We start from the raw sequence: 25315 nt of genomic DNA, 5'->3' as shown, positions 1-25315 counted from the left end.
GTAGGATCCAAGCAGATTGGATAAACTGCAGAGGGCCACTTTTCTCATTTAATTCCACTTGCCATAGGGATTTCCCTCCCTATTTCATTCCCAACACATGTATGTGCATGCACATGTGCATATGTGCACAAAGGTTTGAGCAACCCACTGCAGTCATCCCTGCAGGAACTGCTTTGGCTGCTATGGATGAGGCAGACAAAAGCCAAAAGATTAAAGCTGAAACAAAACTTGTTCAGACTAAAAATGCAAGAGAAATTGGAATGTTTCAAAAAGAAATCATGACCTTTAGTTGCTGATAGATGAAAAAGGAAGGAAATTGAGCATAATACTTTAAATGGCCTGTTAGAATGCTTGGATTCCTCCTGAATGTAAATGACATGCTAAAATTAATTCCCAGTTCTAAACATGCATAGAGTCTTCCAGCCAGTAATTGTTTCCAGTATATTCTGAGAGGCTTTAGTACAGTCTTGGACACTATAAAGTGTTAAGAGACAAGGACAGACTGACAGTAACAACAACCCTATTGTTTTTTTTTTCTGAAAAATTACTTCCTTGCTGTGTTGCCACATGCATTGGAATCTGAAATTCTTTGCTAGACAAGTTGAAAAATGCCTTAAAAATAATATTTGTCCAAGACAGAAAGTTGAGCAAATAGAGTATTTTTGAAGAAGTGTAAGTTGATTTGTGTCATTTATAACCTGTGGCTTTATATCTGTGTGGTTTAACATATTGTCAGGTGGGTTTTTTCATTAAATGCTTTCTATTTATTAGAGGAATTAACTTACTAATTTGCTGTTTTCTAAGACATCATCCTTCACTCCCCTAGGCTGAAGCTGCACCTGAAGAACAAGATATAGCAGTCCATGAGGATGACCTTTCAGGGTCTACAAATGAACTCCCTGGAGCATTTGAATGCAGTGATAGCCTTAGTCTGGATATGACAGAAACCGAAGAGAAAGCTGACAGGCTGGAACAATTTGCTCTTGCTAGGTACTTTAACGCAATTATGGCAATTATTCACGCAAGTTATTAGTCTGGCAATTATTCACACAAGTTGTTTTACAATGTACACCAAAATGATTGCAAGGTGGTACTTAATGGAATGGATGTTTTAGCCACAGGAGTTATAAAATTCTCATGAGTTTGGAGCAATGAGAAGACAATGCCCTAATTACCTGCATAATTATCACACAACTAAAAGAAAACCAAAACAAAACTTTTCATTCTAGGAGAAATAAGCTTTTCATTCTAGGAAAAATAAGATACAGCATTTACGTACATCTATGCAGCTAGGCATTATGTATATAATATACTTAATTAAAATAAAAAGGAGAATTTTTAAAGATCTGCAGTAATGCAGATATTACTTAGATACTGTATTACTTCAACAGATCAGATGTGTATTCATCCTTCTGTTTTCTCATGAAAGAAGGTCTCAGTACTGTTAAAAATCCCAGCTATATGCACTTAAGTCTGCTTGTGAGTGTGGCTGGACTCCAGTATATGTTATAAAAAGGCTTTAAGATTTTTTTTTTTACATGCCATCTGGAGCTCTTTCAGATTTTGGATGCTGAGTTAGACTGCAGTTAGCCTGGGGAGGGGGAGAGAGAGAGCTTTATTCTCCTGTGAAGTTTCAGCCTTCTTCCAAGAAATGATGGTACAAGAAAACAATTCAAGTGTTCTGGGATGGAGGAAGATAGATGATAACATTCTGAAGATATGGAATCTGATTTGGAGGCTTTTCTCATTGTAGCCAACATCTTGTCAACCTTCAAAAGTAATTTGAAAATTCATGAATATTTTTAGGAAGGTGCTGTAATTGGTCCTGTGATTTTATCTCTCTGTTATAGCGTATTTTATCTGCCACCTTCTTGGTATTCTCCTGCCATCACCTTTTTCTGTTTCTTCCTTCAGTTTTGGAGATGTTGATCGAAATGCCTCCCCTCCTCCCTCGCCATTTTTTTCCGCCATCCTTGCTGCATTTCAGCCAGCAGCATGTGATGATGCAGAAGAAGCCTGGCGCAGTCATATCAACCAGCTCATGTGTGACTCTGATGGCTCCTGTGCAGTTTATACATTTCATGTGTTCTCTTCCCTGTTTAAGGTGAGAAAATGAGTTTAACATGCAAAATCATAATTTTTGTGCGTGGCAATTAGTATTTCTTGATAGCAGCCCCAGTAATGAACTGCTAGATATATAACCCATGTCATTTTGCATGCTGCAGAATTACTGCTGTAATTACATTTCCATGCAGCATTGTCTTCTGTGACCAGTTTTGTCATGAAAATACTTTGTATCTCATACTTGCAGGTTTGGAGGTCATGTTGCAAAATTCAGATCCACTTTATAGCGTCTTTTCTTCAGTACTTTACAAACAGATTGCAAGAACAGTAACTGCAAGAGACAAGGAAATAACCTTTTTAATCTTAAACTGTTGTTAATCTTTTCTTTTATCTTAAACTCTTGAAATCTGAGCATGTCCATGTAAATGCCAGAATAATTCAATGGTTTGTACCTACTTATTTGAATAGAAATACCCAGCTGCCATCATGTGACATAAATTCCAGAGACCGAAGACTAGAAATACATTTCTCCTTTCTAAAACTGTATGCTTGCAAAGATAAGAATCTTGCAAAAAGATAAGAAAAGAAAGAGTCAAACGTACAAGTTGTTCTAAGAAATGGTTGCCTGGTTTTACCTGTAATTAGTTTTAAAGCCTTTTTTAATTGTTTCTCCTGCAGCTGCAGGATGTTTAGCATGCTCCAACATAAGCTCGAGTGAAAGCAGTAGCCAGGTACCTTTCTGCAGAGTTTAGGTACCTGTGATCTCATAGTACACAACGTTTTATTATCAAGGGGTACCCTGCTAATAAATACACAGTTTCAAGATCTTTTCATACATCTAAGACTAATCTGATATGAAAGAAGCAATCTCTTAGTAAGAATCTCTAAGTAATAGTAAGAATCTCTTTATGTTTCCTCTGCGCTCCACTGGAGTTGAATGTCTTATCTACCTGCACACTGTCCTCCTTTAAACATTATGCCACTCTAAATATGGGTGTCTTCTAGGCATTATTTTAAACACTAAAAAATAACCATTTGGAAGAAAAAAAAAACAAAACCCAGTACTGACTTGAGTGTTAACCCTGTGTTTATTCATTATGTCACTTTTTCTGTCTTAATCTCAGTCCTAGAGTGTTTAGAGACTTATTTCTCCTTGATTCTCCTCTTTGAAGAGGTGAAAAGAAACACATGCCACACTTCTGAAGACTGAATAAATAATGCAGTGTAATGAAAGACCTAAACATTACTTGTAAAGTACCTGTTTGACTCCAAATCCTAGTAAAGCACACGCTTCATTTGCTGTTGTGCATGCCCTATATTCAGAAGATACCCTACTCATTTTCTTCAGTTGGAGGAGAAAGAAAAAGGTGTTTATAATATCAACAAGTCACAATTTTTAGCTGGGTCACTGCCATATTTTAGCGTATAAAAATAACTTTGTTCTTCTTTTCAGTGTTAAAACATAGGAGTATTATTTCCTCCTTTTTTATTTTCGTAAGATCCCAGCTTGTCTGGAATTGTATTTTGTTTGCACTATTAAACTTCACTACTCATCTGCCAACTTTGACTTTTGACCCTCATTAACAGGAAATTTCAGAAAGAAGTCCTGTATGTGCTAAGCTTGCGATGCAAAGTACTGCCAAAATACTTGACCGTGAAACAAAATCCTTGTTTGGAGGAGCTTATCAACTAAATGCTTGGTGAAGTGAAAGACGTGCATTTTCCAGGGCACCTACATTTCAGACCTGTATCAAGTTAATGGTATCTTGGATGTTTGCCCACAACACACTGAACTTGTTTAAAATTCCTGAAATTATTGAAGCACTTTTTCTGTAAACGAGTCAGAAGTCAGAGATCTCTGGCTTATCTTTGCTGCTGCCTCTCTGTATTCGCTCAAATTAAATGTCTTTCAGCAGACCAGACAGCTGCAAGACAAGTAGATTTCAGATCTAGCAAGTACCTTCCCCAATTAAGCCCTTGTGTTATGTAAAGTCCTCTTCCCAGGAGAGGAAATCTGAGGTTAAGAAGAAAACTTTCTGAGAATATTTTTTAATATTTACATGGACACAAAGCACAGTGACTATATGCAGGTATATATTTATTCACAATACGCTGACAGCTGGCATTTAGTATCACAGTAATCCCATTTCATAAAATATATTCTGCATTCAGGCCTTGCTTGATAGATTTCAGCCCCTGTAGTTTGCACCCAGAAGGACATAGCTGAGATGAGAATTTCTTATAGAACTGTTAGTCCATGTAATCACAAAATAAATATATTTAGTGAAGTATTATACATAGCAAAGTACAGTCTCTCACTGTTTTACTCTTAATAATTTAAAACACTCTTCAAGACCATTATCATCTTAGCTGTAGATTGATTGTTGCTTTTATGAATAGCTGAAAAGGAAACGAGTAGAGGAAGAATATCTGTTACTTTTTCTGTAATCTGTCTCCTTCACTGCCTCAGATTTACAAGTGCAATTGTCGTTCCCCAGGAGGGCATTGTAGCAACTAAACAGGTTACCCAAAGCCTTGAGGAAGCTCTGACCTTGGAGATTTTAAGAGTCAGGTAGTTAAAAGCACGTCTGACACAATCTGGGATCACCAATAGTCCCACTTGGAGTTGAAGGTTGCATCAGATGTTCTCCAGAGGTCCTTTTCAACCAATGTGTCTTGGATTCTCTTTCATAATCTGTCATTTTAAATTTCCTTCCACTTCTTTGTTCTCAGCTAGGTCTTTTCTGTTGTTTAAGACCAAATCTAGGTCTCTCTGCTTTGCCAGGAGAGTTGTTAGCAACAGTTTCATGAAGACTTGGCTGAATCTTCCTTTCCAGAAGACATCACAGTAGTAAATCTCCAGTTTTCACCGAGCCCTATGATTCAGATGATTTTGCTAGTTGCTTATAAAAATAGTCATTTATCTGGTTTGGTGGTAATTAGTGATAACCCTTGCCTCTAACAGACTCAGTGTAGCAGAGAACCTGTACCATGCTCTGAGTGAGGTGTTGTAGCACGTTGTTTCTGTGTTAAGCAAGATGGTGGAAACAGTAAGACCAGTATCAGTCTGCCTGGTCCTAACTGTGCTCAGATGGGCAGTTGAGATGCTTTCAAGAGAGATTCACAAATAAGTAGTTATGAAATTGATTGGTACAGGAACTCCATCCATTTTATAAATCATTGATAGTGTATAGCCTATGTACAGTGTGAGACCCTAGTTAGCATTTAGCATTTAAAGAAGATCATTCAATCCAACAGCTTCCATTATCAATAAAGTTTGAATTCAACTCACCTGATTTTAGGTACTTAATTCCCATGCACCATGCAGGAGCAGTAACGGGCAATACTTCTCTGTCTATCATCCAGACTGGCATTTGGGAAGTGCTTCTCTCTCGTGAGGCATATTTATGGTACAGGTCCTAACCTACATTGCTCAGAGAAATGCCTTTGGTAACTTGCAATGAATCATATAAAAATGTTGCACACATTTATTTTTAAAAATATTCTTATGTTGCTTCTTACTACTGAGCACTAGGCCTTAGTGAGATACATTTGGGCAGTGAAAACTGATGGGTATTTATCAAAATCATTGTTTTCAGTCAGTGCAAGTTTAATATATTATTTTTTATTCATTATTCACTTTATATATTAATCACTGAAAAGCACTAGAATGTGTCTGGAGGACTAGACTGGTTTAGGACTCAAAACATTAGAAAAATCTGCTGAGAAAAATAATTCCCGGATGCAGTGCAGTATTTCTGGAATCTTCCCAAGCAGCAGTAAAGTTTTTGTAAGAAGGTTCTTCCCACAGGGAAGAAAACAAAAGTTTTTTTCTGATTTTTCCATGCTGCTGTTTGTCATTAGTATGTCCATTATATTATGTGATTAGCCACTTGACAGGAATATTAACAAAACAATGCCCGGAATGGGCAGAAAAAGTAATGTGCTGATCAACTCTGTTAACCCTGTAGAGACAAGAAAAAAAAGCTACCTGTGGCTGAAAGGCTTATAAAGATTGATTTGTCTTTACAGAAAGAATGTATTTCAGTAGTAGGTTATGATGAACTCTGTAATTAGTTTCACAGCTGCCCAGCTGTACACTGTCTCCAGCACAATAACTCTTATTCAGTATCCTAGAGCAGACATTAGTTCACAGGGAGATGGTCTCTTTTGCACTTTGTTATGCAAAGAAAAAGAGCCATGCTGTTAGTTTACAAAGGAAGGAAGCTCATACTACTTGAGTAAATAATGTAATAAACTGTATTTTGCTTTCCAGAATATTCAGAAAAGATTCTGCTTCCTAACCTGTGATGCAGCTAGCTACTTGGGAGACAACTTGAGAGGAATAGGCTCCAAGTTTGTGAGGTCTTCTCAGATGTTAACATCATGTTCAGAATGTCCCACCCTCTTTGTAGATGCAGAAACAGTGAGTATATTCCCCTCAAAAGGCATGTACTTCATTGCTGTGTGTTATTTTACTGGTTCTTTCACTTTTGAGCAACTCCTGAACAGATATGTCAAAAAGGAATTCTCCTCCTATCTTACATTTTTTTATCTTCTGTTCGGAACCGTATTTCCATTCATTTTCTGTATTATTTTATTAAGTAAGTAGTGACAGGTGGGCAATATAAAATCATAGACTCATGGAATAGTTATGATGTGTTGAGCCTGTGTGCCAAGCCCCAGTATAAAACAGATGCCTACTGGACCCAGTTGGCTCCACAAATGAAAAAGAAGCAGCTATTTTTTACGTAGTTCAGCATGGAAGATGGTAATACGTGTAGTGATTTTGTTTGAGTCAACTGCGACGTGAGGATGATGCTGGCTGAAGATGAGCCAGCTGTGCCCAGGTGGCCAAGAAGGCCAATGGCATCCTGGCCTGTACCAGCAATAGTGAGGCCAGCAGGACCAGGGCAGTGATTGTGCCCCTGTACTTGGCACTGGTGAGGGCACACCTCAAATCTTGTGCTCACTTCTGGGCCCCTCACTATAAGAAGGACATTGAGCATGTCCAGAGAAGGGAAATGGAGCTGGGGAAGGGTCTGGAGCACAAGTCCTGTGAGGAGGAGCTGAGGGAGCTGGGGCTGTTAGCCTGGAGAAAAGGGGGCTCAGGGAAGACCTTATTGCTCTCTACAACAGCCTGATAGAAGGGTGTAGCCAGGGTGGTGGGCAGCCTTTTCTCCCTGGCAACCAGCGACAGGACAAGAGGGAATGGCATCAGGTTGTGCCAGAGGAGATTCAGGTTAGATATTAGGAAAAGTTTCTTCACTGAAACACTGTTAAGTTTTGGAACAGGATGCCCAGGGAAGTAGTAGAGTCACTGTCCCTGGAAGTGTGTGAAAACAAGATGATGTGGTACTTTGTGATATGGTTTAGTGAGCACGAGGGTATTTGTCAAAGGTTAGACTTGATCTTGGAAGTCTTTTTCAACTTCAATTATTCTATAATTCTATAAAAATATATATTAGGGAATTAATGAGATGGCCCTTTATGGGGCCATGTTTATCCAGCAGCATCAGGACAGTGTGACATCCCACAATGAAGCCTAGAGGTAGAAACTGGCCAAGTGTAGTCTTGAGCCCACTGCTGTGACCATGGAAGAGCTGTGCCTTACATCATCAGAGAGCTGTGGAGAGAAACAAGCTTTATGTACTGTTCCATTTTAGAGAAGTCCTCTGCTAAGTTATTAAACACAGAACACAGTTTCAATTCCGCGTTGTCATAGGTACAACTTCTGCTGTTTGACTTTATAGTATAGTATCCTGCTTATGTAGATTTTTGCATAAATGTACATATTTTTCAGTATTAGTATTTGTAAATTTAGGTATTCTTTTTCAATATCTTTCCTAAACTCTCTACCAGTATTTCCATTCTTTTCTAGTGACATTTACAGACTCTTTGATTTCATTTTTCCAGCTGCTCTCTTGTGGCCTTCTTGAAAAGCTGAAGTTCAGTGTTCTAGAGCTGCAGGAGTACCTGGACACATACAACAACAGGAAAGAGGCAACACTCTCGGTATGCTGAATTATGCTCTTGGTCTTGTCTGTATATTTAGGCTATGTCAGGAAACTACACATCCACTCACATCTATTTAAACTAACATTCAGTAGAAAATATGTTTCAGATACTGGATTCATTGAATGTTTCTTCCTGGACATATGAATCAAAACTAAAAAGTAGCTATTTTATCCCTTAATATTAGAAACAATGGTATCTTTAATATCCCTAGTCTCTCTCCTATTTATTCATTAATAATTTTCTTAGTTCATGCTATTGAAATACTAATAGAAATCAAGACTGCACTTTTTCAATTACAGTCTAAGCAAATTGTCATCGTCTATGGTAATAAAAAAAATGCAATTGCCAATTTTTATTTACATGATGTGCTGTGAAACTAAAACTCTGCTTATCTTTCTTTGAATCAAACCATAGATCTTATTGATATTTCTCTAATTTTTCTGAAAACAGTGGCTTGCAAACTGCAAAGCAACGTTTGCTGGGGGCTCACGAGATGGAGTTATTACTTGCCAGCCAGGGGACTCTGAAGAGAAGGTAATGAATGGCCAGCATTATTTCTCTCCCATAAAGTGGCATATGTGTGAGGTACCTTGCTCTTGAACCCAGAAGAGCCTGCTCTACTTCCTCCTTGATTCTCTGCTGGGCTTGGGCATGATCCAGTTTTCACACTTTAGGCTTGAAGCTATTGTTGTTGCCTGAGTCCTGGCCACAGGAAATGGGAAGTATTCACAGGAGGTACTTCTGCTGTCCTACTCTAGACAAAGAAGCACAGCTGACCCTAACCCTGTGCTCTCCCTTTTAGAAATACATTGCAGCAGCAGTTTTCCATAGTGTCTCTGAAATTCATTCCTGCTGTACTCACCTTCCATGTTACTCCCATTTTATCTTCAGCTGTTACAGTCTTCTTCTGCCTAACAGCAAAAATCACCTGGTTGAAATACGCTTAGATCAGTAGTTAAAAAACAATAACTGTAAAACAGCCGGCAAAATTATTTATGCTGTAGATAAGTATTTATAGCTAAGGCAAAATATCTCTTTATCAATTTTTAACAAAAAATTCATACACACATGTACATGTATATTTATTTGTTGTTTATGTTTCTTTATTCCAGTTAACAAATTGTATTTTCAGATATCAATACCATCAGCAGTTAATACTGTTATTTGATATACTAAGTATAGGAAACAGATGATATTTTGGTGATGTATAATGAGTTAAGGAATGTTTTTTTTTTTGGGGGGGGCTGTTTCCTTTTGGAAGAAAGACCATGGAGGGATGGGAAAAAGAGGGGGCTGGACAGAATTAATCAAAATTGGGAAGCAAGCAAACAGCATATAGAAAAAAAGTGATGTTTCCTCTTCCCATGTATTTTCACTTATAAAAGATAATTGTTACATATTCAGAACACAGACTTGCCTGTTGTAACCATTTTTTCAAATACCTTGTTTTAATCTGAAGTTGGTTTCAGTTTGTCTGTCTTCTCCTCCAAGTCACTTAATTTTCTTCTGTCTTTATCTTAACCTCTCTTTCCCATCTCTATGTATTTGTCTTCTTGTCTTTGAACTCCCTTGATTTTTGTTTTTATATGCCATTTTCCAAGAATCCAAATCCTTACCAACCCTGCATTTTGGCTTCCTTGACCTTATTAGCAAATCTGATTTTCTAATAAATCTTCTGGCTGCAATCACAGGCGGTGGGAAAATTGTTCAATCTTCCCCCACCTAGTACTGGCACCTGCAAAAGTTAGGCACTTTCCAGTGCATTAAATGAGATACTGTCTCCTCTGTAATTGTGATGGTGTGCAAGGGAGTTACAAATGAGCTATTCTGAAGTCTAAAGAAAGAGACCTGGAACACATACCTCTGCCTTTCCTGCAAGAGGGAGGTGGAGTGTATGGCACTACTGGGATGTACGTGGGCATTCTGTTCCCTCTGATCTACAAACACCCTGGACAGTGACTTCAGACTGTGGTGTTACCTACCTTGCTGTAGACAGCTTAATTTATCCTCTTCATCTCTCTTTTGGAAATGCGTAGAATGGGATGGAGAATGGCACATCTTGCTGATCAACTGCATTGTTTCTTTTTTGAAAAAGTAAAGAAATAACACCAAGGAGAAGGAATAACCTGTGAACTGAACTCATATACCTGGCCTAAATCTAAATGTAGTTTTATAACTAGGTGTTCTCTGTTTCAGAATTAAATGTGTGTTTCGTGAAGCCAGTGTTGGTATTCATACTCCTTATCAGACAGACTGAAGAGTTTCTCATTCCTTCAGGAATCCCTGTTTCTCCCCAGCATTATTCATTCAGGCCGAAATGCATTATTCCTTGGAAGTTGACAGGATGAACAGGCATATTTCTTTTCTTCCCCTACTCATTCACCTCAATTGAAGCAGCTTTTCCCAAAGGAACGATCTGTTTATTCAATGAAAGTGTAATGGGAGGAAGAGGCCAGGGAAACTGAGGAAATGCATTTGGGAAGGGACAAGGAAAAATTACTCCTAGACTGGGAAGTATTTGTTTTCTTATCTTTCCTCTCCACTTCTCCCTCAACGTGAAAGGCTGAAGAATCTAATAATTGTTAGGAGGGAAGAGTCTGTCTTACAGTGATAGTCACAAGGAAACCTGCCCAAACTCTCAAACTTGTTGAGGTTTAGTCTAGAGCCTGAAACCCTACTGAAAATTTCTGTCTGAAAAAAAATTATTTAGCCAAGCACAAAACCAGGCTACTCCTGGAAAGGGTTCTGAATTAATGGTAAGGAAGAAAAAGCAACAGTTTGCTCTACAGAAGGCAGAGATCTTAGATTCTTAGAACTCCTCACCTGGTAAAAAGCTTAGAGGGGAAAACAGACCCCTTTACAGATGAGACAGATGTGAGACCAAATTCAGCCTTGTCACAAATGGTTGTGTCACAAATGCCTCCTGATGCTGGTAACTAATTTGGCACAGTTTCTCTAATCAGATCTTATTTCAAAATAATTGCACATGATTTGTTGACTGTTGTTACTGTTACTGAAAATGAGCAAAGGCAAAAATTGCTTATTCTGACATTAAAGAAGCTTGAAATAGAAGTTGTCTAGGTCAGCTGCTAGAGCTAGCAACTTTTCTGAAACTGGGTAAAAGCTTCAGAAGAAGCTTTTACCCAGAAGAAGAAGAAGAAGAAGAAGAAGAAGAAGAAGAAGAAATTACATGATTTGGATGTGTGTGATTTGTAAGCTCTGATGCTACTTTGAGCAGCAGAGTCTCAATTACATAGGAGTCAATTTACAGACAAAAGACAACATGCCATTGTGTCCTTCTTAGATGCTGCATTTACTGTCTGCTTAAAGAATTGTGCAAAAGATCCAAGTACTCTAAACATTTGGTATTTTCAGCTGCCAAAACCACTGATTGTGTACTGTCTATCAACTAATCTAAAACACTTCCCTTACTCTAAAATTAAGCCAGAAATTGAAAAGTGTGAAGGCTGTGATCATTCCATCTGGGCCCTTGCTGCTGCAGAAAAAAAAAGAAATATCACTTAAGCCAGTAATTAATTAAGTATTAAGTAATTAAGTAAGTAAATAAGCCAGTAATCTTTTCAACTTCCAAGGAATCTTTCATTTTATGCTGAAAGAGGGAGGAAGTTACAATCATGATATTGGAGAGCAATATGGAGCTGAGCATCAGTAGCTCAGGGAAATTTTGTATCCAGTATATTTTCTTCCAGTGAAGAAGGAAGTTTTTCATGTAATGTGAAACCCCTTCCTCACCCCTTTTTTTTTTGGTTTTTTTTTGGCTTGCTCTGGTTTTGGAAGCAGTACAGAGGAGACTGTTTTCTGGCAAAAAAGACCATGGAATTTACTTACTTGCTGCTTCCGCCTCCCTCTCCCCCCTTCTTTAAAGTAAATTCCATGGCAAATTAGAAATTATATATGGATTCCAGTATTTTTGAAAGTCTAAGTGAAACTTGGTGGCATGCTAAACTTCAGAGTAGCTTGAGACACAACAAGATTTGAAAAAACACAACCCAGCACACCTGTGAGTTTACTGGAATACAGTGATCTGTCTGCTCTTGTCCTCCTCTTATCTTGAATTTAGCTTTATAAAGCTTTATTTATGTGAACTGCATGGAAGCCAAGCTATAAAGGTTTTTTTTTGGAAGAGTACTAAAGAGAAGCAGAAACTATTCAAGCAATGTTAAAGGAAAAAAAAAATTAAGCATCACAAGAGCTTAAAGCTTAGTTTGTCATGGTTTTATAGAAAAGTAGTGCAGGGTTTGGGGCGGCATTTTCATATATATATCTTAGTAGTAAGGCCAATGTAAAAAAAACTGACTGAAATGCTCAGTTAGGCTCACCAAAGTTAATATTATTTCACATTTCTGTGTTTCTGCCTTTGTATTGATGGTAAGGTAAATAATTTTAATAAGAATTCCATATGCTTATTAACACTGCGTGCATATGCACTGACATCAGGCTGTAACTGGGCAGATGTGGTTGTATTTGTTACTTACAGCATTTACATGATGACTCTCTTCATGTAAAACGTAATGAGATTGTAATATTTATAAAATAAGAAAAGCTGCATTAAGCGAACACAGAGTGCAAATGATAGTTCTTAGCAAAGCGGAACTCTTCTGTTTCAAAGAGAGCACTTAGTCCCCTAATCTTTGAAATGCTAATGTAAGTCAATTAGAATTTTTATTATTATTGGAGCAGAACTTGCACTGACATTTTAATAGCTTCAGAATTATAAACCAGTGAATCATTACTGGTGAGAGGAAGGAGCACAAGGCTCAACTTGTGGCATTGCCATGTAGTTAAACAAAACTGGCATTTTCCACGCATTTTTTTTCTTTATGATAGTCATAACTTAAAATTTATGTGCAAAACATTTCCATTGTAACGTGCCAAGTAATAAGCCCAGCAGCCATAAAACTTATCCTGCCAATTTCATTGATCTATTTGTAAAAAAATTGAAGTATTTTTAAACAAGGAAATATTTAGAAATAGCAAAGTTCAGTTTTGTTCATCACTTGAAAGTCGTTCTTAATTTTTTTAGTACTTTGCAATATGAGCTCTTTTTAATAAGAAAAAGACAAATTTAAATAAAAGTATTATTTGAAGAGTTTTCTAACACTATTTCACTGTAAGTTCTTGAGCTGCAGGGTGGGATAAATCTAGACTAATAAATCTGAAGATCTAACTGAGGATATTTAGACTGGAATTTATCATTAGAATTAAAGCTTGATTTTATTAAGAATGCTGTGCATGTTGAATGTGATATTCCAACCAATTATCAGGTTGAGGCAAGCATTGCTAATACTGCTGATAAGTTATGCTATTACAGATGGGCTGTGCTTCCTACTGCATGCATTTACACTGACACTATACTTTCTTTCCTTTCCTTTTCTCCTGTGCCATGCTTGCTGTGTAGCAAATGGAATCTCTTGCAGTAAGTTGAAGTTCTTTCATATTTTTTGTCCATCTGTGGATGGACTAATACATCCCAATTCTACTGTTTTACTTCTAAGCATGTTTTCTTTTTTGTTATAATTTTCCTACAATATGTGGTTCTAAATGCAGTGGCTAAAATAATTTACTAACATGTGTTTTGTGAAATCAAAAAATACTGTGCCAAAATTTTGACATTTTCATATGCTGTTTCAAAGGGTCATTTACATATACTTTTACAAATCAAGCTTTTGAATGGATGTAATATACTGGGTCAGGAAACATTTTTTGTTATTTTAAAATTAATAATTTTCCATTTTTCCTAGTGAAAAACTGCAATTTATAGTTGGCAGTTACATTTCAAATGGGTTTTGTGTATGTGTTGATGAACAGTTTCACCACTATTGGTTTCTAACACTTACTTTTGTTCAGGAAGAACAAAAATTGAGTTTCTTCATACAGTAACTAAATACTAAGTGAGTCAAACTACAATCATTACTTTGACCTTAGTTTGTTTTCATTCAGGTTAACAGTCACAAGGGTGAAAATGAATTATTGTTCTTCAAGGACTGAAAAAAATCCAGTGTTACAAGCTATCGTGAGATGGGTTTTTTGAACAATATTAGGCTTGTTTTCAATTAATTATTAACTCCCTGACAGCTCCAACTATATCTGTATGTAACTGCTATGTAGTGTTGCCAGGTCTTCAAAATTTGAATAGAGTGAATTTGATCCCTGCTGGGGAACCTCAGGCTGTGTCCCTACCTGGGAGCAGAACAGGATCAGGAGGAAGCGAGTGTCCCTGCCCTGGCACTCACTTTGGTGAGCGATCAGCACCTTCCCTGACCGGGCCACCAGCCAGCCCCTGACATGCCCGAGCATGGTTTGAGAGAAGATAGAAGCCAAAGCCATCTCCAGGAGGCTGGATCTAAACAATCAGTCTTTATTTTGGGAAGAGAATGGTTAGCCACACGATGGCAGGTTTGGAAGTGCTCTATGCCCTTGGTTACAGAGAATGGCCCCTGGGCAGGTTTATTTCACTGGCAGTGTTCCTCATGCCCTGCCTCTTTGTTGGGATAGGCTTTGTCCCTGACCCCAAGTTCTGCCCTAGCACATCTGCTCCCCACCACGCATCTGCAGGGCCTTCTTTCTGCATTTGTGGGTCTTTGCTGTTATTTCCCGTCTGGTGGGATCATAGAATGATTTGAATTGGAAAGCACCTTAAAGATCATATAGTTCCAGTCTCCCTGCCATAGGCAGGGACAGCTTCCACTAGACCAGGTTGCTGAAAACCTCATCCAGCCTGGTCTTGAACTCTTACAAGGGTAGGGCATCCACAACTTCTCTAGACAACCTGTTCCAATGCCTCCCTACCCTCCACATAAAGAAATTCTTCCTAACATCTAATCTAAATCTCTCCTCTTTTTTGTTTAAAGCTATTGCCTTTTGTCCTACCATGATCTGCCTTTGTAAAAAGTTGCTCTCCATGTTTTTTTTATATGCCCCTCTAAGTACTGGAAGGTTATTATATGACCTTCCTGGAGCCTTCTCTTCTCCAGGCTAAAGCCTCTCAGCCTGTCTTCACAGGAGAGGTGCTCCTGATGCTGCCCAGGATGTGGTTTGCCTTCTGGGCTGTGAGCACACACTGCTAGCTCAGGTTCAGCTCTTCATCCAGGAGAACTCCACAGGGCTGCTCTCAATGAGTTCCTCTCCCAGTCTGTGCTCATGTCTGGGATTGCCCCAGCACAGGTGCAGCCCCTTGCACTTGGACTTGTTGAACATCATTAGGTTCTCGTGAGTCCGCTTCTCCAGTCCATGTCCCCCTGGATGGCATCCCATTCTTCTGTGTCATCTGCAAACTTGCTGAAGGCCTCCTCCTTGTGGAAATTCCTCCTTTCTGTTTGGGGCAGGAGCACTCCAATGCTGCCCACCAGTACTTGACATTAAACATAACAACAGAATACCACATCCAGAATGGCACAGAGCTCAGGCCCGGCAAATTTACAGTGCTGAGCTCTGTTGCTCTAGTGGTGCTGAGGTGTGAGCAGCCCCATCTGCCTGGCCTTCAGCAGGACAAACCCTGCTATGCTGACACCTTCTGGTTTGGCACTATCTTCCTGTTCCCACTTTCCTCCACAAACCCCCATTAGAAGGAGACTAACTCTGCCTCATTTTGGCAGTGCCCTTGGCTGTCTGTTCTGATGGGTAGTTGGTGTCCACCTCACCCTGATGAAAAAAGATTAAATTTGCTTTTGACCTTAGCCCCTCAACCTTGTGAGGCTGGTACAGAAATTTGGGGAACTGGAACACTAAACTGTGGTTCTAATTTTGGCTGATTAATAAAAAATGTGGCACTTAAATGTTCAGTCATAAGTAAATAAAACACTTCAGTCAAATTAACATTTATAATGTACTTAAAGTACTTTCTATTAGTGTTTGTGCTGACATTTGCACAGTCCCAAATTCAGCAAAGAGCTGCAGCACATGCTGGTAACTAAGCATGTATGAAATGCTTTAAAGAAGAAAATGTGAATAGCTTCTTCTTTTCTGCCAATTTTGGCATGAAACTGTGCTTTAGTTCCTCCTGCTTTAGTTCCTCCAAACAGATGGAAATATCACTGAGCCCACCCTTGGTCACGGTGTCTGTTACCGTAGGCAAATCAAATACGGTTGGAAGTCTGTAAGGCTTTCCTGCCAAAGGGTCAGTACAAGGTCAGGACTTGTACTTGCAGGATTTTCACTTTTTATATAATTAGCCAAAGATTAAATATTCCTCCCTTTTTCACCATGATCTAGCTGTGGAACTACGAGACTGCCCTCCTGTTAGGCACAAGAATACCAGGAACCATAAGCATATTCACTTGACCTCTCTGGCAGCTGTGCCCATCACCCATTATTTAAATGTGTCTGACATCTTTTATGTCATGCTGCACTTTACAATGGAAGAAACAAGTGAATATTCATAGAGCAGTATCTACTTAATCTGGGACAATACTTCATAGAAGCTAAACACCCTCTTACACCTTAAACTCCGTCCATCTGTTGTATAGTTTCTTTAAGATGGTGGAAAATCCATGAGCAGTGTTTTAAGTTCTAGGGCTGGCATTTCCTCCTTCTCACTCCCAGATGAATTTATCACCTCTGTTTCTCTCCCCTCAGAGGAGCAGGCAGGAGCTTTGACCATCTTGGGCAACTATTTCACGGCTTCTCTCTTAGATTTCCATCCCTTAGAAGAGCTCTTTGACCTTATCTGAAGTTTGAGAGTTTCATGTTCTGTGCAGGGAAGTCACTTCCCCTATATTCTGTCTCTGCTTTCCAGCTGCAAACTGGAGACAGTGAAGCTAACCCAAACAGAATATTTTGAGGCTGATGCTGACATGTGCTACGTGAAGGCTAGCTGTCATAATTTTATTTTCAATATCATATATGACTTAGCTGCAGAAGAAAAATCATTACTTAGTTTCTGTAATAGTATATGCTCATATTTCAGTAAAATAATGTTTTTGAGAACAATCTCAATGCGTTTTGTTATCAAAAATTACCTAAATTCACTAATATTTATTAATTATTTCTTCTCCTACAAATATTTCTTTAGCAATTGGAACTCTGTCAGAGATTATATAAACTGCACTTCCAGCTGCTGTTGCTTTTTCAGTCCTACTGTAAACTTATTGGACAAGTGCACGAAGTGAGTTCTATGCCAGAGGTATGTAACAAAGTCCCATGCTGAAAATTCCACTTTATTTTCATGTTCTTATTTTTCCTTTCTCTGGACTTAACAAGAAGGATCCCACTATTTCACACTGACAATAAATCTGCAGGCATACATAATCAACTAAATACCTTAATGTCCTGCATTTTTAATTCTGTAATGTTTACAAACCTTTTTCTTTAAATATTTTGACATGGCACACTCTATTTTGACCCAAACAGCTTTTTGTTTTTAGATAAATCCATTAATCTTACTTCAAAAAAATTCACAAGAACAGTACTGTTAGTCAAGTTTATTTTCAGCAGTTGCTTAAAATATATAATACTTTGAAATGTCTTTGAGGTGGTCACTTTAAGCTGAATGATTATCGTTTAAGGAAAGATTTAACTTACCATTCCAAAAATGTATATATTTTAAACTATTGAGAAGAAGTTGTTGTTGTAGTCTGCTTTGTAAAATAAAATTTGAAGGTATTACATGTATTTTATGACATATTCTAGTAGTTTAGATATGGCCTATAAATAGAAATTGTTTTATCAGATGTGCTGTCAGAGTAAAAAGAGTTTGAATATTTATTGTATCTTAAGGACACAGTCAATTGTATGTTGTGAAGGCTGCTCACATTGTGACTGGGCTGTTCACTTTTAAGAGAAGACAGGACAATAGGCATCTACTACTACTAGAGCAGTATAAGTTTTAAAAATATTTTTTATTTCTTATAATTGATTTCTGTGTTTTTCACAGTTACAACTTTGTTAAATTGTTATAAATAATGCACTCCATGGAACTGAGAAACAATTGTACAAAGAATAGCTATTTCACCATGACATTTGCATATTTTGCTGGAGACATAATTTATTACTTGAAGGAAATTCCATTGTCAGTTCATGTGACAGTGGTTATTTTTAGCATGTAGGAGCATGAAAAAGTAGATCCTTGGAAATTATTAACTTACTAATTATTTACGAATCTTGTGCCATATTAACTTTTCAGCCTGAGAAAGGGTTATACATTTCTTCTCCATCTGTTAATCTTGTCAGATGCTGCATGTGTTTTGTAAGTACATATCAACATCTTGCTAGGAGAAATACCTGTTTTCTTCAGCTCTTCCACTATGATGTGAAAAAAAGTAGCAAGGGTGAAAAACAAAAGCTTGTTTAGATATGCTCCTGCATTTTAGCAAGCCAAAACTACAGCGTAATGTTAAAGGATGCACAAAGGTAAAAAGAAAACAAATCTGTAGTTTGCTTTTTCTCTGTATTGTACAGAGATCAAGAAATGTCCTTGTATTGAACTGGGGTCTTTTCCATAATGTGTACATCCAGTGTAGTAGTAAGGACAAACTTGAAGTACCTACTCCATGTGGGGCTTGTGGAGAATGAAAATACCCATCTCTCATTTTTCTCCTTGGAACAGCTGTTAAATATGTCAAGAGAACTGAGTGAACTGAAGAAAAATCTGAAGGATGCTACTGCTGCAATCGCAGCTGAGCCTCTGACAACCGAATCTGAGCCCTCATTCAACTCTACTGAAGCAGCTATTCAGTCCATGCTGGAGTGTTTGAAAAACAATGAACTTGTTAAAGCTGTCAGACAAATTAGAGAATGCAGGCAAGTTTTGCTACATGGTTCATATTAGACTTTCATGTTATTAGAAAAGTATGCATTTATTATTTTCCTAACTAAAAGTAATGCACAGGATCAGCGTAATTAATTAATTGTTTCAACAAGGCACATGGGGGCATTGATACTGGCTTTTGGGGAGGTGTGCCACAAGTAACTATCAAATATATGCTTGCAACAATTAAGATGTTTAATTACATTCTGTAGATCAAAAGTCCTGTGAGGCTCTTAAGAATCTTTATTGAGTTAATTCCTTACAGGTGCATGTCATTGGCATGAGCTAACATTCAGCCCAGTTTCACTGACACCTATTTGAATGAGATTTCTTAAGCATTTTTTTAGATAATGGAAATTGCACTTTTATGTGTATTCAGTGCCTGATACCAGCATATGAGTAATGAATGAGTGGTGTAAAACAGTGAGTTGCTTTAGGCTTATAAGCGTGTGCAAGTCCATTCTTCTTTTATAGCTCTCTGTCACATAGCTCTTCTCTCTGCTAATAAACCCATAATGAAATGCCTGTTCTTTTCCTATTTCTTTGCAGGATTTTGTGGCCCAATGATATCTTTGGAAGCAGCTCTGATGATGAAGTCCAGACACTACTGAATATTTACTTCCGCCACCAAACCCTGGGTCAGACAGGCACCTATGCACTGGTGGGCTCCAACCAGAGCCTGACTGAAATCTGCACCAAATTAATGGAGCTGAACATAGAGATCCGCGACATGATTCGCAGAGCTCAGAGCTACCGGGTCATCAATACTTTTCTTCCAGACTCCAGTGTTTCCGGCACAAGTCTCTGACAGGACCCCTGGGCCCCCTTTCAAGCTGGGAGTGCTGCCCTGTGGGAGTGAGGTGGCTCAATGTCTTCTCAGCCTTACAAAGGTTTGGTCAAACTGTACTCGCTCTTGTTACATTTAGGATTTCCTCTAAAAAGCGATGGGCTGAACTTCAAACACATAGCAATACTGTAAGGACAGAGGTAGCATAGAGCACCTGGGACAATATCCTTTGTTCTGTGTTGCACAAAAACCAGTTAGCATTTCACTGAGCAACTGCAACTCACTACTGAAGAAGTGACTTCCATTGCATACCAAAGCCTACTACACTGAACAATACTTCCTTTATAGCAAATTAATTTTTGGTTGGCAAAAGTGCAATGTTTCCTTCACAAAATAGTATTTTTTGTTAAAAAACAAACCTTGTACATTTTTTCCTTTTTTTTTTTTTTTCCTATTTAGTTGAGTGAAAGATGGGCAGAATGAAGCTGGCCACGGAATCTCACAAACTTGTTGGTCAAAAGCTGAGAGCCTGTGTGTATGAAACAGACTGTAAACAGACTATAATTTAATGTACACTGTAATTTGAATATGATTACTGTATCTTAAAACAATGAGCTGCTATGAAGTACATTTCCTAATGTTACTAGGCTACTGTCTCTGAAGGTACTGGATCATATTGTAGAGGTCTGTTCTTAGGCCCCCCCCCAAGGATCATGAAAGGTCTTGATAGATTTTTTTTTTTTTTTTTATTAAAGACCTTGGCTGCTTTTTACTAGAGGTTTGCTTTTATGACTATATTTATACTATTAAAGGATGGTTGATCTAATTTAACTTGCCATTTTGTAGGAGAAAGTTCCATCATAGAGTCAAATCTTTTGAGCTGTTAAGCATGCATATTTTTATTTAATATAAATTTTGAGTATAAAAAGTAAAAATATTAACGTGAAATGCAAGTTCTCATGTTAAATTTCTTCAAAGAGAGGTCTTATTTTATTTGTAATGTATATATGAAAGTCATGACTATATAGTTTTTTTTCTTACATTTAACGGCTGTCCAGTGTTAAATGTATGCATGTAAATCTGTTGCACATCTGAGACACTTTTATTCTGACAACTATGTAACTTATTCACACTGTAAATACACTTAACTGTTTTTGTGAAGTAACTTTGAAATTTGGATCAGTACATCCATTTAACTAAAGTATAAAAGTCATATATAGTCACAACACAGTATGTGCTTGTTGTGAAAATTGTGTTCTTGTCTGAATCAGTACAGTTGCACATGGTATCCATGATCAGCAGCCCCCCAAAAGATACCTGTCTCCTGGTTTATGCTGAAACCATTCATAGAAAATAGTGAGAAATGTAACTACAGCCTGACAAAAAGATCCTCACAATGGAGCGTGGAAGACTACAACAGCAAAAATAGTTTCATTGGTCAGTGAAAGCCTCTGAACTTCCTTCTTCCCTAAAGAGTGTTTACACTGGCACAGATAGTGCCAGTCAAAAGGTTTTCCCCTCCTCATTTCAAACATGGGCAACTTACACCCTTTTTCCCACCTATTTTACAGCCATAGTCTTGTTCTGACAGATAGTCTTTGATTACCAAGCAGCTGTGGTTTTTATATATACAGTTGACAGAGGCAGGGGGAAGATACATTTGCATTTACACCAGACTATGCTCCAGAACATTTGCATCTTCCACCCTAGTTCAGTTTGAGTGACTGAAGGAAAAACTTGCTATTGTAGCTTGAATCTTAGCATTCCCTGAAGACTTCAAAACAAAGTCTGTCTTTAGGAAATCAAATGGGTTGCTTCCTTACAGACCTACTTTCCTCTTTCAGCAAAGGAGACTGAAACTAAGGGGGTATCAAACTAGTGCAGACTTTTATTGAACTTCATTTACAGCCTATATACAGTGAAATTACATACTTTAAGTTATTATACTTCACAATAACACCAAAGTCTTCATCCATTATCCAATGCCAGGTCAAAAGCCTTAAGTCAAAACATTGCAATAGACAAAGTGCAAAGCACAAAACACAAGACGGGGCATGGATCAGACAACATATTTGAAGCTGTAAGTGCTATCACAGGACAGCCTTTTGCCCTTGCAGCGGCCACAGAGTTCTTGGCGATGAGGTCTCTTGAGATCAATATGTCTCTTCCTCTGAGGGCAAGAGCAACGAGTCTTGGAACAGATCTTATGAAACAAAGACACGTTAGTAGTAGTAGATGAAAGAGGATGCACTTCATGTTAGACTAACCTTTGGTTTTCCTTAATAACAGCAACACATTGGGGCTGATATACTTGGGAACTCTTGTGGTAAAAAAAACCCCTGTGGATTTAAGGTGTAAGAGCTTTCTATCCTAGAAGCACAAAACCCTACCATACTTGCAGCAAGCCATAATGCTGTATGAGAACTGTTTAGGTAAGCCATCCATGGGAGGAGGGAGGCCCACCCCAAGAAACATTTCCCAAATAACATTTCCTAGTGTTTTGGTAAAATAAAGTTTTCTTCCAGATAAAGTCAGTATCAAACTCAACAATAGAATTAGTGTATGTGATAACATCTGACAGTCTTAATTGAGTACAGTTAACTTACCTGGCACTGGATGGTTTCCACTCGATAGGGATTGAAGCCCTTTTGGCATTTGCGACAGAGCTGCTTGAAGTACACCTGAAAAAAAGGCAAGTTCTGTTAGTATAGAGACTTATTCAAGGTGTTCTATACAGGCACCTAAGTTTGTGCCAAAACATTTGAGTTGTCAGAGACTTTATGCCATTCTTACAAGTCTCAGGAGAAAAGAAATTACTTGTTAACTACCTTGTTGCTTCCAGAAATGCACCACACGTAAGCACTCTCCCATCTGGTCTTGCAGTCTTTGCAGTGGAAATAGCCATACTTCTGCTCCAAGAACTGCAGAGACAGAGTTCACTGAGCATCCTCAAGCAGCCTGAGAGCACCCAGCCCAGCTCCCTCAACTACTCCCCAAGGATGGTGAGACACTGAAAAAGGTTGCCCAGGAAGCCATATGGAAATATTTGAAGCCGTAGTGAATGGGGCTCTGATCAACAGAGTCTAGTGGGTGGCACCCCTACCCACGGAAGGGAGGTTGCAACTGGATGATCTTTAAGGTCCCTTTTATCCCATTCTGCCATGCTTTGATCCACACGTGTGGGTTTTCACAGGCTGGAGGTTCTTCTGCTCTAGGTGAGACAGAGTCAGCCCGGGGCAGGACAGGGACCACCATGCTGCTCATGAGGTGATTTCTGGCCTCCCTGCTTGAGGGTTCGCCCCCCGCCCCATCCCGGCGCACCTGGAAGGCACCTCTCTGCCTAGGAGCCGCGGTCTCCTCCTGCCGCGTCCCCACCGGCTCCTGGCGCGGCGGCAGCGCGGCCCCCGCCGGGCCCTGCTGCTGCTCCTCGCCGCCGTCCGCCGTCGGGGTCTCCTCGGCCGGGGCTGCCTTCTCCGGGAGCGGCGCGGTGTTGAGCGGCGCGAAGAGGCAGCGCTCGGGCGCGGGTGAGTAGAGGGCGAGGCGGCCCAGGGCGCGCCGGGCGGCGGGGCTGAAGGCGCGGGCGGGCGGCAGCGTGCGCGGCCCCAGCGAGCACTGCACGGCCACGTCGGCCCGCAGGCTCACCTGCACCGCCGCGTCCTTCGTGCTGGCCCGGGGCGGCTGCGGCGCCAGCGCGGGGCCCACCTGCGACAGCAGCGCCTGGAGCTGCGCCCGCCGGTAGCTGTCCCGGTAGTCGGAGGGCAGCGGCGTGAAGGGCCTCCCGAGGAAGGGGCTGATGCTGCCGCTCTTGCTCTGCTTCCAGCTGGGCTGCTTGGCCGCAGCGTTCCAGCCGTGGCCGGACGCGGGGCTGCTCCTGAAGTTCTGGCTCTTGCTGAAGGGGGAATGGACAAAGCTGTCCATAATTATCGCCGCTGAAGGGTTAGCTCTACCTGTCTCCCTGCCCTGCTTTTATCTTACCTGGGGAGCTAATGGTGCTAATTGATGGGGAAAGTGGGGGCAGCTGGGGGAGGGGGGGCTGATGGCAAGGGAAGGCCGGCCTGCCTGCCTTCCTTCTCTGCCAGACTCCAATGATGGAGAGATGTCATTCAGCCACAGCTGGGAAAACCACGGCCTGCGGAGGGAGGAGAAGCCTGCTTGCTCACAGTTCCTTCTGCTCATGGTCTTAAAAGAAGGAAAAGGGGCTTTGGGAAGCTAACAAAACTGGGTGTCCCCCGAAGAGCTGAGCGAAGAATTCAGGCAATTACATCTCTGAAAAGAAGTCTTTACCAATATTAAAAGGTCAGAGCATCCCTATTCTTCCATTACTTGGGGATTATCTAGCTGGAACATTTTCTGTCAACTGAACCGCTTTAGGAGAAGATGGAATATACGCCTGTATACAAAGTGAAGTAAGGGAAAGCAGTGGCTTAATATCTGCATATATATGAATATATATATCTGTATCTATATGAAATAAATGTTAATAATACAAGCAAGTAATAAAAGCATGTGCATATTAGACTAATAGTCCTTCTTCCATAATTACATCACTTAGTTCAATTTTAAGGTAATACAGTTAAAATAATGTAAATCATCCAAGCTATGTATGTAACCCTTAAATCCCTGGAACTGCAGTGATGTGAAATCCTTTCTTTGTATGACTCCTCACCATCTTTATAAATGCACTGCTTTATAAAATTCAATGGGCCAGCAAGAGAGAGGCTAGAGAAGACCTGATAGGGGTGATGTCTTTAAATGTTCACAGTGTATCTGACACTTTCCAGTGTCTGAGATAAATCAGTAAGAAACAGCATTTTTACAGGGCACAAAGAGGTTAAAATTCAGGAAACATTCATCATAATTAAAAGAAACATGTCTCAAGGCTCCACATTGTGTTTGGGTTTTCAAAGCAGTGTCGGTATCAAAGCAAAAACAGGGTATTCATGTAGCCAAGTTAAAACTTAATGATTGCAATGTGGCTGCAAAAAGAGTAAGTTTTTAAGGTGCTTTGGGAATGGGGATGGAAATCAAATTGGAAACTACAGGCCATCATTTAAACCAACAGTTTGAATTCCTCTAAAATTGGGGCTTTGGGAATAAAGTTACTGCAGCTCCCCAGAACACTGCAGAGTTAGAAGTTAAAGTTCCTTGTAAGGAGGACGAGGGATATGGAAAATCATTGTAGGACAAGAAACTGATGAAAGTGACAGATGACTAAGCAGGTGATGTGACAGAAGTGCAACATAAGGACTGGTGTGGAGAGACAGGAAAAAAACCCCTTATGGCACAAGAATAGATGAACATCCCACTAAAATGAAGATGGTAAACTCAAAGTTCGTGGTGGAGACAGTGTTCCACACATTTTGAAGTTGTTCCATCACCAAAGCCAAGAATTTAATGAAGAGCGGGAATGGACATGTATGTGGAGGATAGTAACATTCTCTTTATTGGAACAACATTTGGTCAACAATGGTCAACAACCAGTTCATGTGTCAAGGCCTACACCTGAGAAGGAGAGTCTGAGGCTTGCACAATTCACTTGCCAACGGCCCTGCCGCCGGGAGCCTTCCAGAGCCCTTTCCCGAGGGGTCGGTGTTAGCGAGCTGCTGTTGCCCAGCAACGCGGGCCATGTCAGCAGTGGATCTGGTACTTCATCCCCTCGCCTCTACACGAGTGAAGCTGCT

At 39.6% G+C, this 25315-nt stretch overlaps 2 protein-coding genes across 5 annotated transcripts in view; one reads left to right on the top strand and one right to left on the bottom strand.

Moving 5' to 3' along the window:
* Positions 1-20864, top strand: part of FRY (FRY microtubule binding protein) — a 158689-nt gene extending 137825 nt beyond the window's left edge. For 2 of the 4 annotated variants that reach the window (XM_041487219.1, XM_041487220.1), the window contains exons 55-63: positions 827-990; positions 1915-2104; positions 6341-6490; positions 7981-8079; positions 8533-8616; positions 13502-13519; positions 17114-17224; positions 18647-18840; positions 19397-20864. In XM_041487219.1, the coding sequence (XP_041343153.1) occupies positions 827-990; positions 1915-2104; positions 6341-6490; positions 7981-8079; positions 8533-8616; positions 13502-13519; positions 17114-17224; positions 18647-18840; positions 19397-19655 (1269 nt within the window). In that variant the 3' untranslated portion in view covers positions 19656-20864. The remainder of the gene's footprint in view (positions 1-826; positions 991-1914; positions 2105-6340; positions 6491-7980; positions 8080-8532; positions 8617-13501; positions 13520-17113; positions 17225-18646; positions 18841-19396) is intronic. The other 2 variants (XM_041487222.1, XM_041487221.1) reach the window with 1 other exon arrangement.
* Positions 20865-21693: 829 nt separating this feature from the next.
* Positions 21694-23737, bottom strand: ZAR1L (zygote arrest 1 like). The gene is given in 6 exon segments (XM_041487413.1): positions 21694-21837; positions 22241-22315; positions 22463-22555; positions 22956-23513; positions 23599-23679; positions 23681-23737. Coding segments are annotated over 6 exon segments (1008 nt in total).
* Between the last annotated feature and the right edge of the window lie 1578 nt (positions 23738-25315).

Source organism: Pyrgilauda ruficollis, unplaced genomic scaffold (genome assembly GCF_017590135.1).
Source record: "Pyrgilauda ruficollis isolate IOZ18807 unplaced genomic scaffold, ASM1759013v1 scaffold8, whole genome shotgun sequence".
NCBI lineage: Eukaryota > Metazoa > Chordata > Aves > Passeriformes > Passeridae > Pyrgilauda > Pyrgilauda ruficollis.
The sequence above is the reverse complement of the archived record's forward strand: the minus strand, read 5'-3'. Positions and strand labels throughout refer to the sequence as shown.